The sequence below is a fragment of the Falco biarmicus genome, chromosome 7 (assembly GCF_023638135.1).
Source record: "Falco biarmicus isolate bFalBia1 chromosome 7, bFalBia1.pri, whole genome shotgun sequence".
In the NCBI taxonomy this organism is placed as follows: domain Eukaryota; kingdom Metazoa; phylum Chordata; class Aves; order Falconiformes; family Falconidae; genus Falco; species Falco biarmicus.
Window position 1 is genome coordinate 32,519,992 of NC_079294.1, and position 19,771 is coordinate 32,539,762.

At 35.8% G+C, this 19,771-nt stretch overlaps 1 protein-coding gene across 5 annotated transcripts in view; it reads right to left on the minus strand.

Annotated features, from left to right (window-relative positions):
- DICER1 (dicer 1, ribonuclease III) overlaps positions 1-19,771 on the minus strand; it is a 66,809-nt gene that overhangs the window by 5,111 nt on the left and 41,927 nt on the right. For all 5 annotated transcript variants that reach the window (XM_056345008.1, XM_056345007.1, XM_056345006.1 and 2 more), the window contains 13 exons: positions 19,308-19,447; positions 16,734-16,913; positions 15,684-15,897; positions 15,160-15,313; positions 12,800-12,982; positions 12,399-12,504; positions 12,124-12,299; positions 11,048-11,831; positions 9,457-9,612; positions 5,196-6,078; positions 2,921-3,189; positions 193-355; positions 21-96 (listed from right to left, as the gene is read on the minus strand). In XM_056345008.1, coding sequence (XP_056200983.1) covers positions 21-96; positions 193-355; positions 2,921-3,189; positions 5,196-6,078; positions 9,457-9,612; positions 11,048-11,831; positions 12,124-12,299; positions 12,399-12,504; positions 12,800-12,982; positions 15,160-15,313; positions 15,684-15,897; positions 16,734-16,913; positions 19,308-19,447 — 3,484 coding nt within the window. The remainder of the gene's footprint in view (positions 1-20; positions 97-192; positions 356-2,920; positions 3,190-5,195; positions 6,079-9,456; positions 9,613-11,047; positions 11,832-12,123; positions 12,300-12,398; positions 12,505-12,799; positions 12,983-15,159; positions 15,314-15,683; positions 15,898-16,733; positions 16,914-19,307; positions 19,448-19,771) is intronic.

Below are 19,771 nucleotides of genomic sequence, written 5' to 3' on the forward strand. Positions count from 1 at the left end.
CAAAGGAAGTGCATTCTTACCTAAATTTGGCTGTCTCTGGCTCCATCTCCAGCAGCTCTCGCACTGGGGAACGGGGCACATTAGCAGAAAATTTTTCTATTTGGAAAATAAACAAACATACAATATTTAGGTTTGTTCTCTTCACAGCAGATAGCACTTAATTATTAATTATTTTCTGAAAGCTGAAAATACCTATTAATGGCCTCATCATCGGATAGTACACTTGCCAAACCATTTCCAAAGACATTCCACTATCCATATAAATGGCACCAGCAAGGGACTCAAATATATCCCCCATGGCCTTTGGTACTTCAATGTCTTCCTCTTTTTCTTCATCTTCTTCAGATCTTCTGAGCTGTTTGCAATTAAAAAAGCCAAGGCAGGGTGGGAAGAGGGGAGAAGGGGAAGAGAAGAGAGAAACAATTGCCTCTTTTAAAATAAAACAATGATCTTCAGAAATGTAAGCTCTGTTACATCCTATCCTGAGCTGCTTCCTTTAAGTTTTTCATTGACAACTTTCCACAGTGAAATTGTTCTTTTGTTCCCCAATGAAACCAAGTTGCTGGATATATCATTTTTCAAATGTGAAAAAAAATCCTGAACACCACTGTGTACAGAGACTTTATATGCTTTGTGAATTCCTCCTGTAATAATTCTGTAGGACTTCACCATGAATCTGCTTTTTCCAATAAGAAACAGACTTTGCTCTATCAGTTTAATGCCAGAAAGTACTCATAAGAAAGGAAGAGTTCATACACCAAACATCTCCTAGGAGGAGACTTTAAAATCTTCAAGTCCAATCTCTGGACAGAAGTTGTATGTACCTTTCCTTACCTCATTTATCCCAGAAGACAAGCATGAAACAAGCATTAGTAGAATAAGCCATTAATAACTGGTAACTAGCAACATTAAACTGAGCTAACAGGCATACCTGGGTATTTTTCAAATGTAGGAGGCAGTGTTTTTTCTATGCTACTAATTTAAGACAATAGTCTATTCTTACTATTAAAACTGAAATTTCAGTATAAGTCTTAAACGTCTTGAGTTAATCTAATCCTTTACTAAAAATACCTCAAATACATATAATTACATTCTCCTAAGTCCAAACAAAGTAACCTGACAATAAACTTTTTGACCATTGCTCCTCTGCCTAAAGAGAAGTAAGTTTGTTGGTCTCTTCCTCAGTATCTGCCCTCTCACTCCATTTGGCCCCTATTTGGGGTTTAAAACCCAATTCAGTCCTCTTACGAGTCACCATAATACTTCATAAACTAGCCCCACCCAATATTTCTACCTAAAATAAATCAAACAAGAAGTCAGACTTGATGTGTACACACTCCAAATGGGGATTTTCATGTTAAAACCCAAATTCAACTGTTTTGAATAGCATATTTTATCCCAAGCACAAACTGAAGCACTTTTGAGTTACACTGAAATAACGGAGAGAGAAACCAAGAGCTATAAGGCAAGGGACAACAGATGTTTCAGGAGTGAGATTTTAAAAAAAAGAAAAGCAGATGACATGGAAACACACATGGAAATGAGTCTAGCTGGCATGAACTGCAGAAACAAAGACTCTTGCATTAACTCTGAAGAAATAAGGGTTTCAGTAATTCAGTGCCAGACCAAGATAGGGAGCAGGCGTAGGGAAAGTGAAACAAGAATTTTATTTGAAACAGCTATCACGCAATTTGGTTACAACTTTGGTGGAAGTTTCTAGGCAATCTTTTTGCATACTAGCAAAAACAGAGCAAAGCTAAAAATCATTACTATGAGCTCTTAAAGTAAGTTTTTAGCCTTTTCATTCATATTGTGAACAAGACAGATAACAGAGTTTGATCTTTTGATATAAAATAATTTATATTATCTAAATCTCAGTGATAAATTTGTAAAATCAATGTTTTCTGAATCTTCCCATAAAACATAAGGATTTCACTCTGTAACAAGAGCGCAAGGGCTGTAAACACATACGTGTAACTGATACATTTTGATTCCCAAGATTTTAAATTGTGTATCAGAAAGAAGAAATTACTAAGAGATAACATGTTTATTTAGTGCTGGAGTATTCTCAGACAGAGTATTTTCTAAAAGACTGATCACAGTTTTTCAGAAGATCAACTATTAAGGATATCTATTAGCTAACACTTTTAAAGAAAGGCCACCTCTCCCAGGAGTCTATTAGAGTATGACTCACAAGGCCCTTGCTCTCATGTATCTTCAGAACAGCTTATCTAAATGAATTAGTTTTAGTCCTTTCTCCAGCAAATAGATATTATCATTAGCTTCCCTGCATAGCAAAGATATGATCTGTGTTTGCAGGTCTTCAGTTAAACTATGTTTCAAATGGCTTATTTGAAAGATGCATGTATTTCCCTAGCAGATATAAAGCCTTTAGGAGCATGTCAAACACACGAGTACAGACAGAAATAGTCTGAAGAAAAACAGTAGAAATCTCCGTCTGTCCTACATTAAATAATCCAGCATTGTGCCAAGGTAGTATTGTTCATGATGCTGCATGGAGAGCCTATCCTGAGTCAACACTATGTGACTTAGTAACCCTTCATCATAATTTTATGGTATAGCTGTGCTTCCAGTCAGTCAGTGAAGAAAGCAAGCTAATTTCCATCCCATGCTGTTCTAACAACACAAAAGCAAAACACTGACTGAAATAAAGCATCACAGAAAAACCTAGAGGGGCAAACTGGTTTCGATTTAATTATTTTCTGAATGTTCTTACTGACTTTACACTTTATGAAGACTGTATTTTACTTTGCATATTGCACGTTTTGTCACTGGGAGCCTGCTTCTTTGGCTGCTGTGTACATAAAACTAAAACATTACAAAAATGTGCATCATGCTAAGAAATCCAGTGACATGCTTCAAATCAGATACTGAACACATTTCTTCTACTTCCACTAACCTCAGAATCCATCCCTTGCATTTCATTCTTTTCCATTTGAAACTGCACAAAGTCATCAATAACATGAAACAGTTCAGGAGAGACAGCTTTGAAGTACTTGTGGTAGTCATACTTTACAGCTAATGATGCAAAAATGGTATTATTGACTAGAGCAGATCGTAGGTCAGTAAGAACTCCTGGAGAGTGTTGCCGTGGGTCTTCGTAAAGGTGCTTGGTTATGAGGTAGTCCAAAATTGCATCTCCCAGGAATTCTAAGCGCTGGTAACAATCTTAAAGTGTTGGAAATAAAAGAATGTACAACAACACAGTTAAGTTTCACACACAAATTCTTTCCAGGCCCTTCTGGGTAAGAGGCTTGGTACACTGCCATAAATTTCACAAACTAACCAATGCTCAGAGAATACAATCTGTTGGTTTTTTTTAAAGGTATCTTTGTGTTTAAACAGATCATTATTGAAATATTAAAAAAAAATCAGAAAAAACAGTAGTTATATCTAATAATAGCCACCTTTGAACCAATGCTAATTTGTCAGCCTAGCAAAACACTTCTGTTTATAATCAATTAATGCTTTTGCTCAAGATCACCACATTGTGCTGAGAAACATCAAAAAAGTACAATCAAGAAATTTCACCAGCAGGCTGCTCTGAAAATGGTATCAAATCTCAAAAAAAAAAATCAATAAAGAAATCATTGTATTAAAAAGCAGGGGTACACATACAATCTGAGATTTTTCATCTAATTTGTCACACATACAGATTTCTCAAAAAGCATTGACCAAAGATTCCCATTCAGAATGGATCTTTTAAACTGGAAACTAAAATTGCCAAGCCTTTCCTGTTTGGAAAATTGACAGAGGGCGTGGGAATGCAGAGCTATGGAGGTCTATTTTTAGAATATAAACGAAAGCAAAAAACCGTCTTGAAAGCAAACGGGGATAGGTGGGTAAAGAAAGAAGGCAGGCAAAATTACTACAGAAATAACATGCGAGTGAAAGCTAGTACTAAGTTGCTTTTATAGCAGCTGAACCCAAGATGCTGCCAGATCTCAACTGCTAGCTACCGCTTAAGAGAAAAAGTGAGAGCAATTCACAGTTTTCTGTCTAGGTAAACAGAAACGGAATCAGATTTCTGCTACCAAAAATGTAATTTCATCTAGACACTGTGACTCAAGGTTTCTGTTTATTAGTGTATCTATAAAAAGGAATTACCTCCCTTTCTATATGTTTTGGGAAATATCGTAAAAACTAAATATATTATGTGGGTAATATTACCTCAAATGAAAAAATCAAAGGAACATTTCAGTGTTTTGTTGGGACTATATCTCTATGTACTAACATTTCAAAATTACTTATTTCTTTAATTAAAGCAAAGCTTGCTTACTTCTTGGAATAAGGAACCAATTCCCCCAGTATGGAGAAAAATTGACTGCTGACTGCACAGGAATTTGCCATTCACTTCAAACAGGGTTGGAATTTTACCATGGTTTGTTTTAATTGCATGTTATCATAGAAAATATTTAAAGTTTTAGAATGAATGAATTCTAAATTAATTAGTATAAGCAAAAGTAATTCAGTAAGATTACAGAAATACAAATTTGTACTGCCGTAAAATCTTTTATGAGATCATGTACAGAAACATTAAGCAGTTAACACCTGAAATTAATATTTAGTCTGATTTAGTCAACTGCTTCCAACTCATGACTTTAAATATTTACTCGATAACACGCCTAGACTTAAATTAAGCCTTTCAATTCACAGCTACAAAGAGAAGTCTCTGTATTTTGCTACCCTATAGACTATTCAGCTAATAACAATTGTGTAGTCTACTTTTACTCTTCAGAAGTACAAAGGGTAATATTCTTGGAACTAAATTATGGCACAAATTTGCTAAATAACATGATACTACTTCTAGAAGTACACTGCAATTTTCCACAATTCTACAAGAACTTGTTTCAGCTAAATGAGCATCTACTATCAGTCATATATAACTAGTGATACAGCATCAGAGACGAAAAACATTGCCCTTTCCCAAAATTTGGTTAGGCTTCAGTAAATCTATCTGTATCATGTCAAAATACAAATAATCATTGAGCTACAGCTTCAACAAGTATCTCCCTCTAAATGAGGGGTAAGATATTATTTTCTAAGATTTTGTATACAGAGATTATTGACTTCTTAAAGTAATGTACGTCTAAGAAAGACTATACATTAGAACACAAACTGCTCAGCTTGCATTTACAATACAGGAAAACACTAATTTGTTTAAGACAACTTACCAGTAATGGTATTATAATGGTACGAGGCATGAGTAAATGCCTGAAGAAGATAAGCCTTGTTCTTAAAAGTGTAGTTAATTTTCTTCTCAAAGTTTTCAAAACCAGAAATAAGGTGATTTAAGGTTTTTTCAGCATCTGGGTGATCAAACATACACCTCGGTGGAATCTTCAAACAGCCATACTCCAGGTCTTTATACAGAGAAGGCTCTGAATTAGCTACAGAAGCAGAAACAGAGTTTGGTGAAAGATTTTTCTGCTCACTGTTACAATTCTCTCTGGTAGCACACAAAGTGCCTTCCCAATCATTCTTTTTAATTACAGGGAGCACCTTCAGCCCCAATGAACACAGGAAAAGCTGAGCAGCTCTTTCACCACAGCTGGTCAGATAGCAGCCCAACAGGGCTTCCACACAGTCTGCAATGCTTTTGTCAGCAATACACTGCTCTGTATGCAAGTCATACGAGATAGACTGTTTTCCTGCATCAACACCACAGTTTTCTTCTGAGGGATTCCAGAAGCCCACTACAAAATCATCCTCTTCAACAGCCTTGCTAGGATCCAGATAGCACATAGCATCCCAAGAGCTATAGTCAAAATCATCAAAATCTGATGAAAACTGAACATTACCCAGGGATGACTTTTTGGGTGCTTTCCATTCATAGTTTGAATCAGTGGTTGAAAAGTGTGACAGTGAAATTTTCTTCACAAAAGCCCCTGATCCCATTAACATATTATCAATGAATTTGATATGCTCCTGATCATACTCCAGAAAATCATCTTCAAAGTCTGTTTCTTCCTTGGGTAACCTCCACATTAGGTCTTCATCCTCTTCATCATCATCATAATCATCAAGTTTACCATTAGCCAACAAGTTCTCCTTTGTCTATGAAAGAACACAAAAAATATGCTACTGAAGAGGGAAGTGAGAAACTTTTATTCCAGAACTGTCAGAAGACTAGGATTTCAGTAGTGTCTTCTAAAATAAGACTGGTTTTTAATGTTCCCAATTTCATCGTCTGATCAGATGCACAATGCAACCTCAATTAACACTAGCATTCTAAAGACTAGAACAATTGTCTTGAAAAACAAACCCTTAATTACTAACCTATAACAGTGCACGGTCTACAAATAACAAACACGTGCTGCATTTCACAGGAGCCAGTGCTTATACTTGAATGTGATGCACATTAAATTCACCAAACGTTATACACTTGCACATCAAAGCAAACAAAAGAAAGTTCTACATTAACAAGTAGAGAATTACAAGAAACAATTTTGGGTGCATCATTCTCTCTAGCTGCTAAGTAAAATGTTGAATCAATGTAATTTCGAAGATTCTTTCTACATCCTTTGATGGCAAATACTAAGGGGTTTGCAGGTTCGCTATAGTCACTATCACAATCATCTCAGTTTTGGGACACAAATGGAAAACATTTTCAATGAAACTACTACAATAACTTCTCTACCCTTCTTCAACAATCATCACTTGAAGCAGCAAAATACATTTATCCACACCCTCAAACACAGCTGCGAATTAATTCAGTCTACATGGCAAACTAGAAGAAAGTAAGTTTAGGGAATCACTGTAAGTGATTTTTATATTTCACATAAAAAATGAGAGTCTAATACCAGTTAGCTGGCAAGAATCTAATGCTTGTGCGGGTAACAGTCTTGACTGCATGTGTTGGGGATTCAGTAAGTGAACTTGCTGCTTATTACAGGTTATATATCGGCCAGTTTTTGCTGTACAATACAAGCTATACAACGCCGTACAATTTGCCATCGTCCTGATCCAGGAAAGCACTGTAAACTTATTAGCTAAATATGTCACCTTCCTAATATCGAAAGGACTACTCACAGGCACAACCCAGCACCACTGATGTCAGTGGGAATTCTGCCACTGGTTTTGATAGGAGTAAGATCAGAATCAAAGTGGTTTTCTGGATTGGGTCCTGAAAGCCAACACCATTTTGCATCAAGTGAAACAGCCTTTATCTGCCCTCAATCTACGTATGTCACACTGTAGGTCTCTGTCACTTAATCCTGCAAGTCTGTGACCCAGATGCTACCACTGGGGACCTCTCCCTTTAGGCCAAATGCACAGCTCTCCAGATGTGTGGATGGGTGGCAGCTGTAAGGTGCACTAGGCAGCACTTGAAACCATCTAGGGATCAAACAGATCACGATGTTCCTCATCAGGATGGAGCAGGCTTAGTCAGGTTTAGTAATGAGAGAAGAGGACAAAAAAGTGGCTATAGAAATTCATAGTTGAGACTTTCTGCCACTGTAATTACCCATCTCACAAACACACAGCAGGGATGTCCGCTACTTTGACCAGAGAGGAAAATTTCATTTGAGATAGTTATTTTGTATACTAGTAGCAGTATAATGCTCTAGATAAGACTAATGACTCCCAACTAGAGCTAGTGCTTCTTTCCTTCTTGTTACACGTCACCTGTCTTATCTGTCACTGAGACAAAAATACACTCTCTGAATGAGGCATGTCTACATGGATGATTCAAAACAGATTTCACTGTCTGTTTTCACAGATTTAGTAAATGATAGATTTCATTTTTACTACAGTTTTATTCACAAGTTTCTTAAAATTAGCTTTAGTTAGCAGGACGGCTACATGAGCTACCCTAACGTTTTCTGCACATTGCTTCTTGTATTTTAAAAAAAAAAATAAATAAAAAATCAATCCTAAGCGATGAGAATGAACAGTAGGTAAGCGAGATAGGAAGCAATTCTGATAGTTGATTTTTTTCATCATTAGATAGCATTTCCAAAATAAATCAACAATGAACCCCAGAAGAAAAGACCTTTTCTTAAAGAATACCTGATTGATTTTGAATAACTTATGGCCACTTACAAGCTAAAAATAAATGTAAATGCTTTTTTTTGCATGCTTTTTAGAAAACAGCTATTTAATCAAATGAACAAAGGAAGATCCTTACCCTTAATAAAGCTTGGTAACACAAAAAATAACGTTTGACTAGGCTGTTTATAGTAACGATTTGTCATAATGATGAGATTTCTAGCCCCAGTTATAGACCATCAGTCCATGGACGGAAAATGAAATTTACATATAAGAAAGCAAAATATCTACATAGCACAAAAAATCTACTTCTTAATTGCATCACTGTCTGCATTTTGGTCTAAAATTGTGTTTTATTTAAAAATAAACAGTGACTAGCAAAGAGGAAGAGGCCACTGAAAAGTTATGGAGAACTGAGAGCTTTTTAAAACCAATGATTAGTTCCTGTCCCAAATGTGCGATCTTATTTTTAGAAAGGTATAGCAGTAAATCTTTGAACTGAAATCTTGGCACAATACAGAACTACAATAATCAGGTTGTTTTATTCTGCAATAAACATTTATTTGCACAGTACATCTACCTAGCAGTTCTCTCATGTGCCCTCTGGTGGTTCTACAAACCGAGTGTGGTCTTCAGAACTGGGGAAAAGTAAAAAACAACCACCACCAACTTCCTCCCCTTTACCCTGCAAACCAGTCTCAAACACTTAAAGGCTATGTTACTGATTGCTGTGATCAGTGAGATTTCTTATATACACACTCCTAAACTCATTGTTTGTAAAGAGTAGTCAGAAAATAGTATGAATCATTCCTCATTAAGATTTGTCCTTCTGAAACTTTTGGTGATAGACAGTGTGGGTATCTAAGCCAGCATTGTATGAGATGCAGCTCTCAGTCATATCCATGGTGTAGCCAACAGCAAGCAATACTGAACATTTTCTCAAGTCAGACCTAATCTTTGTTCTGCCTCAGCCCTATGAAAAATACCAACTCTTTTTCATATATTCTATAAAGGCGGACTCATTATTTATTAACATCAGGCAGTGTTCTGCCTATACATACCACAGCAAAATCAGTAATGATAATTCTGTTTAAATTTTCCATGAGAAATTTCAGAAAAACTCCTAAGAGCATGCTAACTACAAGCAGCAAAAGAAAAGGTTTTTTCCTCTGCTTTTCCATTAACATATTCAGTCATTATTGGATGATGTCCAGTGAATTTCCTTACTTCAGGTTCTATTCAGGATCAGTGTTCCTCTCATTTTCAGTAAGTTACAGTGAAGTTTTAGAAGGGAAACAGACATACATATTTGCTTTGTTGGTTTGTTTTTTTTGTTTGTTTTTTTTAAGAAAACATAGCAAAATATCTTTGGCATAGGAGGATGTATGGGTGAGAGAATACAGATACACAAATAATTATTCCTCAACAGAATTAAAGTCTTACCATTTCATCTTTCTCCCACTTATCATTGTTGCTCTTGTCCTGGTTTACTATGTAACCAGGAGGAAGCCAATTGACCGGAGGATCAAAAATTGATACCACCATACGACTAGGCAGTCCTTTCTTCTTTCCAAGGCGATACAAGTTACAGTTGCTGACCTTCAAGAAAAAACATTCTGATAAACCTCTGGATATACATTTACATAAAAATATTGAAAAGGTTAACATGCAAAAGGAGCAAAACAATCTTACAAGATCTGGCTTGACAATGTATGTTATGCATTTTCAAAAGGGAGTTCAGCTTTCTTAATATCGTACAACCAATCCACAGCAAGATACAGATTTTATTTATTTTTTTTAAGGCCAAGCATATTAGGTGTGACAATTTCAGTTAAAGAATTCTGACAGATTATTTTATCTTTGCAAAACAAAATTATTGCTACCTTTAAAATAACAGTAAATATAACTTGCAAAAGTATCATTAATTACCAGTGTTAATAATCAACAGTTAGACTAGATTTGGAATTAAAAATGATTGCTATTATGGACAGACCAACCTAAACCTTGGCAAAGTCTTAAAACAGTTCCACATAACAAATCTTATTAAGTCATAATCTAGATGTTACTTGATAGCCTTTAAAATTCTTTTAAATATTTTAAAGGGTAGAGAAAAATGCACTCACATACAAAAAGGAAAAGGAAGTAAGTTTGTAACTACCAACTTCTGATCTTTGTTTCTCATTTGAAACACACTTTCTATGTTTGTTTTTAAAGTCTTGAAATTTGAACTTGAATGTTCAATCACTTCCTTTATTTGAACTGTCCAATTTATTTAGCCCTCCTTATTTTCCAAGATTAAACTACTCAATCATTTAATTCTCAGTGATGCATTTTATTAGAGGTAGACAATCAAATCCTTAGCATTCCATTCAAGCTATCACATTATGTGGGGGGAAAAAAACCCAAACAAAACAAACTTTCATATGATTGACTATTCCAGAATTTAAAAACAGGAGCAGCAGAAGTGAAGACTCTGCTCCTTACTGTTTACATTTACTTTAAAATACTTACAGAAGTTTTGATGCAACAGTTCTGTAAGGTTTTTTGTTGTTTAGTTTTTATTGTTGTGGTAAGATCATATTGAAAGTTTTCAAGGAAAGTAACTTACTGAGGAAACAAACGAAAGGTCAAGTAAAGCTACAACCTAAGGGTCTGTTGCTGCTAACTCAATCCTTCATTCAAGCACTCCTGTAAAAGAGTTTCTACACACCACTCTAGTGTTCAGCCCACCAAGCATCCTCACTCACCCTGACCTTTCAGTTCTGTTCAGCCCTGCCCTTTCTTAGGCTGATAATCAGCTGGTTTAGATTTCAAAATGAACTGTAGAAAACAGTTTCACTCACTCATAGTTATGGCAGTATTAATCCTGTAGTCCTGTATTCTTATTCCTAATATGCATGCTACCTAATGTATAATCAGTAAAGACTGTAATTAAATCAACCCGTTGCCATTTAATCTTCTAGCAAAATTTTTTATATATATGGCTCGTTACAGCATACCTTTTACATAATATCATCGGATTGTTACTACTTACTTTTTTGCTTCTCATATATGACAGACGTCCCTCATGAGCATCAGGGTAAGTGCAAAACAAGTACGTAGTGATGGCATGCTTTAAAAATGAATCACCAAGCATTTCTAGCCGCTCCAGATTAAATCCATCACTAGCATTTGAAAGAGTCAAAGCTTGAAGAATGAGACCAGGATTAGGACCAAGAGTTTTTGAGGAGTACCCACTGGAAGGGCTCTTTTCAGAATCTGCTCTGTCTTTTGAAAGATTAATAGCTTTTGAAGTACTGGTGGTCACTGCCATTTTGGGGCATCCATCTGAGGTAGATCTGTTAGCATTTCCATCAAGGTATTTATTACTCAGTAGAGTACATTCATTGCTGGGCTTGGGCTGGTTCTCACTGTTGTATAAATTCTGAATGGGATATGAGGTAGTTGGTTGTACAGGTATTTCCTGCCTGCAGTAATTCAGCTGATTTCCTTGGCAAAAGTCTCTGTTAACTAAATCACAATTGCCATTGGCAAGATTTTTATTATAAGAAACACCATTAATTGCTGCAAGTTCTGCCGAGACATCAATTTGGAGTTTACTGGGTGACTCATTGAGCAATGTTCTGTAGTTCACAGACATTTGGTCATGGTTTTCTGCAGAAGAGGTTCTATTAGCACCTTGATGTGCAGCATTTTCAGGGACTACAATTGTGCTGTGCTTACAGTAAATTTCATTCTCTGCTAAAGAGGAGTTAGGAATAGAGATGAAGGACTTGCTGTCAATAGACTTTTTCCATCCGAAGTCCAAGTTAGGATATCTGTAAAGATACACACCAATTTCGTTAACAAAAAAATATTATCACAAGACAAGAAGTCTCTACATGCACATACGTGTTTAAAAAAAGCCACATTCTTCTGAAAAGAACAGTGACTGCAGCATCTAACTTCATCATTTAGAATCAAGTCTTTTTAAACTGTTTCACTGAAAACTGACATGAATTAAACGAAGGGCATGAGTTTTAAATTCATGCAGTAATACTTATGTTTCCACCTTGTCTTCCAATGAAGTCAGACATCATATTGAAAAATACATACTGAAAAAATACATGCCTGAAATCTGCAGGAAGTGATTTAACCCCTACACCAGCATCAGTGGCTGTTTGAGCTCTTAGTTCCTCTGCTGTCAAAAGGCAGTGCAGGCGATAAAGTATGCTGGGGAGGCAAACTGCTTTTCTCCACAACGATGCTGGAATAGGATGTATAGCACAGAGCTCTGGAACCAGTATCTGGGGAAAGGAGGGGTAAGAGAAAAATTTTACCTGTAAAGCTAGTCATCATATCACTGTTAAGAGAGATGCAACTTGAATTAGATACTTCTATTTTACCTGCTTATTCTGCAAACTTTCCCACTTTGCTTTCCTCTTCTCAGCACTGCTTAGTGGAAGGGCTTTTCCCTTCTGATTCAAATGGCGAGGAGTCAAAAGATTAAGTCTAAAAACCATGTAAAAATACTTTAATGTAAGTAGATAATTAATGAATAGAACTTACTAGCCTAAACTGTGATGACTTATTCTTAGTATTCAACCTTAATACATTGTGAAGCGCAGCTACCTCTGGAAAGGAAGTTGGACTCGGGTTACGGTTATTGTTACATAACTTAAGTACCCCTCAAGAAAAACAAAACCCAGTAATTATTATGGAAAACTTACGGCCTCAGCTTTATCTCACAATTAAAAAAAGAAAGACTTTATTGTTAAACTACGAACACCAGACACAAATACGTTACCTTGAAGATGTGTGGTCCACATCCAGCAGTGGCTGGTTGACATTGGTAAGGTCAAGATTATACTTTGTTTTATAATATTCAGCAAAAGTTTCATATTCAGGGGAAGGGAATTTACTGAGTGGAGTAAGATCAGTGTATACGTCAGCTACATAGAATCGATGAGGCTGATCAAAATTTCGATACCTAAAAAATTTAAAAAAAAAAAGTATTTTGGCATATGTTATAGTGTTAAGAATAAAGCTTGTGCTAAGCTCTTTCATGCTTTAATGTGGATGGATGATAAACTTAAATAGGTCACACTTGAGTTTTTGGATTTTTTGTTGTTGTAGAAACCATTTGCTTAGCTAACTCAAATACTAAAGTGAGATGTGTCATCAGATAAGGGAGAATAAAAATCAATCTATAACGTATGAAATTCCCTCTACAGAAACATTTAAATTAAATGCAGGATTTATGCCTTCAGTATCTAATATAAAATCAACCTGTGGACAACAATCTCCAAGAGTAATATTGAGAATGATAATTTCTTAATTCCAAACCCCTAAAAATTAAATTTCATAATTCGGCTTTTTAATGTCCAGTCTCCTATGTGCTACCATAAGTAGAAGCAGAGTTCTATTGTATACAAAGATTGCATTCCCTCACATCTAAACTGGCATTTTAACAAAGTCACCCTCCCAATAAAAATTAAAATGCAAATCCCCAAATACGTAAGGTAAATTCATGAACCTTCCAAGGATAATGCAATTCTGGTAATACAGGCAGAATATTAGAAAAATAAATGCAGAATGCCGCAACACCTTTAATGTGGCTACTGATGCTTGTTGGATACTATGGTGATAAACATGCACAGGAAAACAGTAATTAAAAAACATGAAATCAACACTCAATATTTAGATTCACATATTAACATATTTCATACTTCGATCTGCTGCATCTATCATTTTAAGCTTCTATTCAGGTACCTAAATAGACATCTCTAAATAAAATTAACACACTATTAATGAGTCTTTTCAGCTTTGTTCCAAAGAGAAAAATCAAGAAAACCATATTCCCAGGCTGTCTGAACTTCTTCACTGAAGGACATGCTGGTTAAAGGAGCTTTCAGAAAGTCCCTTTTTTTTTAATCTTATTCGCAATTATGCCTGTTCTGAAGAATTAAATCCCAACTGTATCCATACAGACACTGTATTATGCTTCCCCCAAGGAGCTCACAATCAAGTAGAATAGGGAAGGACAAGCACATATTTCCACCATTTTTATGTTGACTGGAAATGGAAGTATTTGAAATCCTGACATTTCTTGATGTACGAAACAAGGCCAAAATTTTTTTGGCTTCTCCCAAGTCTGACCATAATCAGATGGTTACTAATAATTCTCTTAAGAAGAGATGTTTCATCCCAGTCCTACTCCCAATCAAAAAAACCCCTAAAACAAGAGAGGGAAGAGTAATACTGGTTTAGGTACTATAGCCAGATCTTCAGACAGGTGAAACACCACAGCTTCACTGAATCCAACAACTGTGTTAATTCGCAGCACCTATGACTTACTTCTACAGCATTAACTCTGATCACATGAAGCAATGCTTATACACAGTGACGATCCATCCCACATTTTTACACTATCATTTTTACCACAGTATTCACCAGTACTGGTGGGAAGACATTTTATCTAACACAGATGAGGCCAAAGCAAAGTATTAATATGTATCTTCCACATACGTTCTACAACTACCATTGTTTACAATATACTAGGTACAAGCAAAAGCAAATCAGCCCGTTTTCATTTTTTAAATCATGCCAAACATAACATAGGAAACAATTAAGTTTCCACAAATCCTAACAGTTCTGGAGAACCTTTGCATACCCAGTACGTGAAATGAAGTAAATTCCTCCTATGAATACCACTCGATAGAAAGATTCTTTTAACCAGTCTTTTTCACTTGTTAATTTCTCCACCTACCAACAGCATAACTTTAGCAGACCTTCGGTATGAATAAGCAGTAATCAGAGAACAGGACTCCCACTCGATCTTCCAAGTTATAATTGGTTTTCAGTAGGCCAGTTCTTGATGAGGTTGCAACGTTTTATCAGAATACTACCTAAGTTTTCTGGTGAACTCTACTATTCCTAATAAAAAGGTAACAAGACTTGGGAGGCCTAAACACTTAAATCCTACTATGTAGAGTAACTACTGACTAAAAGAATATCTTTACGTTATTTCTGACACCACCAGATATCTTCAGATTAATAGCACACATTTCTTACAAGCAATCCCATTGCAGATATTAACATCCCCTTATTACAAGTGCTCGTATAGATACAATGGGTACATACCTAAAGTATGTATACAGTACTCACCGTGGAATGATAACCGCATCCTGGTAATCTTCTAACTTGAATATAAAAGGCATTTCTTTTGTATATTGTGTACTGGGAATGCCTGTACGCGCCTCAGACTTCTCAATGTCTTCCATAAACTTAAAGTCAATGTCCAAAGTGCTGGAGTCATCAACTTAAAAAGGAAAATGCATAACTCAGTTTAGGGGGTTTTCTCCAGGCTGCACTTTTCTGGGAAGCTGTAAATTACGATATATTTTTTCTTATTCTATACACATATTTGATTATTTCCCATAAAAATTTCAAAGGAGACCTATATACAATTTCAGACCCTTATAAAGTCAGCTGAAACCAAGCTGACAAATCAACTCACATCACCAAGTTAAAACTAATTTGGAATTGTGAAGAAATAATAAAAAAAATCAAATTTTCATACTAACACATTTGGTATTATTTCTACACCTGAAATTTAACATAAACATTAACGAACATGTTACTAAAGGAATTCAAAGTGAGTATTTAAAAAACAAGAGCTCTGTTCTTACCAACATTAAGAGGTAGAACACAATAGGCTGAATCAGCTTCTGTGGGTTTGAACTCTAGTGCAGGTTTCTCAAGACGAAGAATATGTGAAAAAATGTACTGGTGGAGTCGTGTTATCAGCTCAAGCATTTGCAGAGACAGAGTAAAACCAGATTTCTTAAGCTCAATAGATATTGTAACCTCTCCAGAGCGAGTATACACAGGAAAATGAGGAATCTAAATAAGAAAAAAACCAAAAGAAATCGAGAGTAAATCCAGAGTAGGACCTTTGCAAAGTACCTTCTGTTTGGTTCAGATACTGAGGTAGTGCTTGCCTGACCCCACAGCAAACTGGATCAGAATTTTGACCTTTGATGACCTTCAATTATGGATGAGATTTTGAAGGCTTAAAGAATAGCTGTTTGGTTTATTTAAAATAGTTCTCTGCGTTTTACTGCTCTTCTTTTTATGCAAGTTCAAGTAAAAATGGAAGTCTCTTCCATCATGAAGAAATGTGAAAACCAGCAATATTTCTGAAATATTTTCTTCTGCAGACAACAGAAAATAAAATCTGAAAAAAACTCTTCCTCAACTGAGTCTCATCCACAGAAAATGCCTTTCTATTAAAAATTGTCCAAAGCAAGGCGTGCCAATTTCAATTAACATAGCCTACTTTTTCTGCTGCTGCAGACTAGGAATGCCAAGAGGACTTTTTATCATAGCTTTCATGCACACAAGGTAGCACTGCAGGCCATCTCTGTAGCTGATAATGCCACTCCTATCATACCTCATACAAAATAGGAGGAACATTTTAAATTTGCCACTGCAAAACTATAAAAAATAGAATTGTAAAACAATAGTTCGGCAAAAATAGAACAGATTGTTCCACTACTAAAGACAGAAAACGAACTGACTGGACTGGATGGATATTATTGCTTATTTTCTGGAGGTTATTAATACAAGTAGCACTTACTGTCATTTCCAGAAGTCCCCAAGTCTGAGGGTTAGGGAGTAGAGTGGAAAATGACAGGTTGCAAGGCATGTAGAATAAGAAAAGGAGTTAGAATCATTACCTGAGGTATAGGTTTGGCTGTCAATATGCCAAAACATCTTGTGGTATCCTCAGGAGGATACAGCTTTCGTCTCCTGAAGTTGAGCTCATCAGGTAGAGGAGTTGTCAACACCATTCCTATCACATATAGGTAACAGGGCTGATCAGGTTTAGGATAACTATCCCTTAAACATTCTGGAATCTAAAAATCAAAAACAGAAAAAAAAATTAACGTGATAAAAATCACCAAAATTCACCTAAAGAATTTTTTTCAACATGGCTTCACATGCTTACTTGAAAAGTATTGCTAAAAATCTGGACTTAAGTAATGCTTTCTTTCATAAGCAAAAACGTTTGGTCAGCAGCCTGGCCTGGCAGCCATGAGATCTGTCTGAACACTTGTATCAGGGGAGCACGATGCTCCCAGATCTTGCTGTTTGCCAAGAGGCAACTTCCATTACATCCCCAAACTTCCTCTGTACACACCCTGTGTTAGAAATAGAAGTCTAACTGTAGGACACAGACACCATAAATACAACTGAAGTTTTGATGTTAATTTCCATATTTACCCAGTAACTCTGGAGGACACTTTTTAGACTTTAGCAGGAGAAGAAGAAAGGAGAGAGAAAAAAAAAAAAGGGGGTGGGGGGGGTGGGGGGGGTGGAGAAAAAAAAAAAGTGTATGCCCAGAAAAAAACCCTACATCCCAGTAATTAAATTTTCATATAAGCTTGGCTGAACTTACAGCTTCATTAACACGGATACTTTTCCCAAGCATACTTTTAAACGTATCAAAAGTGGTTTTTATACATGGAACACACACAAACAAAATTCAATACACTGCCCCTTTACCCAGGCACTACACTATACAAGTCTTTCAGTAAAAACTGTAACTTACAAATGTTAATACTCACAACAGCCAAAAGCCCTTTTAACTCTGCTGCTCATATTTGTCATAGACCTTAAGAAACCATGTTTTATGTTTGGTCAGAGTTCATTACTTTGTAGGTCTCAAGAATGATCCTCCTGTTTATCTAAAACTAAATTTGCAATACATGTAGTTCTGGATTTTAAATTTATATTGTAGCAAAACTATGGCCATGGCTTAATGGAAAATTACTCATAAGTTTAATAACTATATTAAGCCCAGAGGATCTTGTAGACCTTAAACATTTGCCAAAGCTTCTTTTCCAGATGTGAAAAGTTGAGACAAAAACAAGCGAAAGTATTCTTGGATTCTGTATAAAAAAACCCAACAAAAACAACTGAGAAAGCATGATGCATCACTTGACAAATCAACTCCTCTGAATAAGGGATATCATAATCGTGCATTTTATGAGTCACCCCTATTCCAACAATCACTAGTGAGATAAGAGGATCGACAAAGTCACTTGTAACAAGAAGCACCAAGAAACACTGTGCCAAGATTCAAACCGTTTGTGAAGTCTTGCAAGAAAAAGGTTTTCTCATCTGTTCCCTCTGTAACATCCTCTGTGATGCCACTGTATCCTCTCCTAAGCTTTCCAATAACCAATTATTTAAAGTACTAATAAAATTAGGGCATGTGGAGGATGCAAAAAATAGAATTACTTTAGGGCTGTCACCATAACTGAGGCTGGATGTGAACATACAACGCAGCACTACAGCCTACCACTGAGCGCACATGCTGACATTCCTATGTGGGGCCAAAGGCTAACAGTTTCTCTGTGAAATGCAAAGATTATCAGAAGCTACTATGCAACCTATTCTGAATTAGTCACCTTTACTATTCAAAGGACCTTAGACAGAACCTGTAACAACTGCAGGGGAAGAAGGAAGGTTCCAGAATAGTTGCAAAATACTCTGACGAAGCTGCTATTCTCCATTTTCTCTTAATTTTCAAGTATTTGACGTTCTCCCATAAATACTATCTAAGAAGTCCAATTCTACAAACTGATGTGGCTGAAACCTGTTGTAACAGATCTACGGATACGTTACTTACTATAGCTCTACATTATTAAGTATCTTCTGTGATTCCTTTAGCATATTAAGTATAATATTCAGAACTTTTAAAAGAGTGTAAAATATTGAAAATATAATTAATTGATATTCTAAAGATTTAAAACAAAAAAAATTATGAAATTTTGTGTTTGACTAGTACAGTCAAACTAAACTAAACCAAGCATATATAAAAATGAAAATATCTGTGTTAGGCACCTGGCAGATAATTTTGACCCCCTGGTCATCTCCTTCTTCAATCTTCAATTATTTGTCTAAAAAGCCAGTACTTTTTCCTTTGCTGTAGTACATTCACCAGACAACTTAGACAATTTTACAGATTATTAATGCAGGACAGTTCTTCCCAGTTATTTCTATACCAGACAAATACAGTCAACAAGCTTTACAGAAACTGTACATTCTTTGAACTACAGGCATGCTCCCAAAGCATATGGTCATAGTGCAAATTTCCATACAGTTAAAACTGCAAAATATTTCCACTATAAATACAAGACTTGTCGCAAAAGATTCTTATCAGTTAAGACCAAGAGTTGAAAATTTTGTCTTATTAGTAATAAAGCATTTGATCGGAGAGCTGGACAGTAGTGAGTGATACTAACAGCTTTAGGATAGCACTGTCTCCGTTTTGTAGAGCCTGGCCTTCCTGGAACACTGGTTTCTTCTTCATCATGTAAATCAAGCTCCTCCTCATATTTAACCGTTTCTTTACCAACTGGCATCAAATGATCATCCAGTTCACCTGAATATTATGGAAGAGCATAAAGAAATAGCATTATGAACTAACATCATCTTGGTCTTTCAGATACTACACAGTAGACGTGATTGCTCATGAAAACACTTCACCTAAGTTTTTAAAATATGCTTACAACTGCAACGCTCCAAAAGCGTAACTTTGGGGATAGAGTGATAAAAGATTGGATTTTTGGCAAAAATACTTATTTGTAGTAAAAATCTCTGAAATTTTCAAAAAAACATTGACTTCTATAATGAAAATAAAGAAAAATAAACTCTCTTTAGCCATAAAAATAACAAGTAACAGAAACACTCATTTAAAGATCACTCA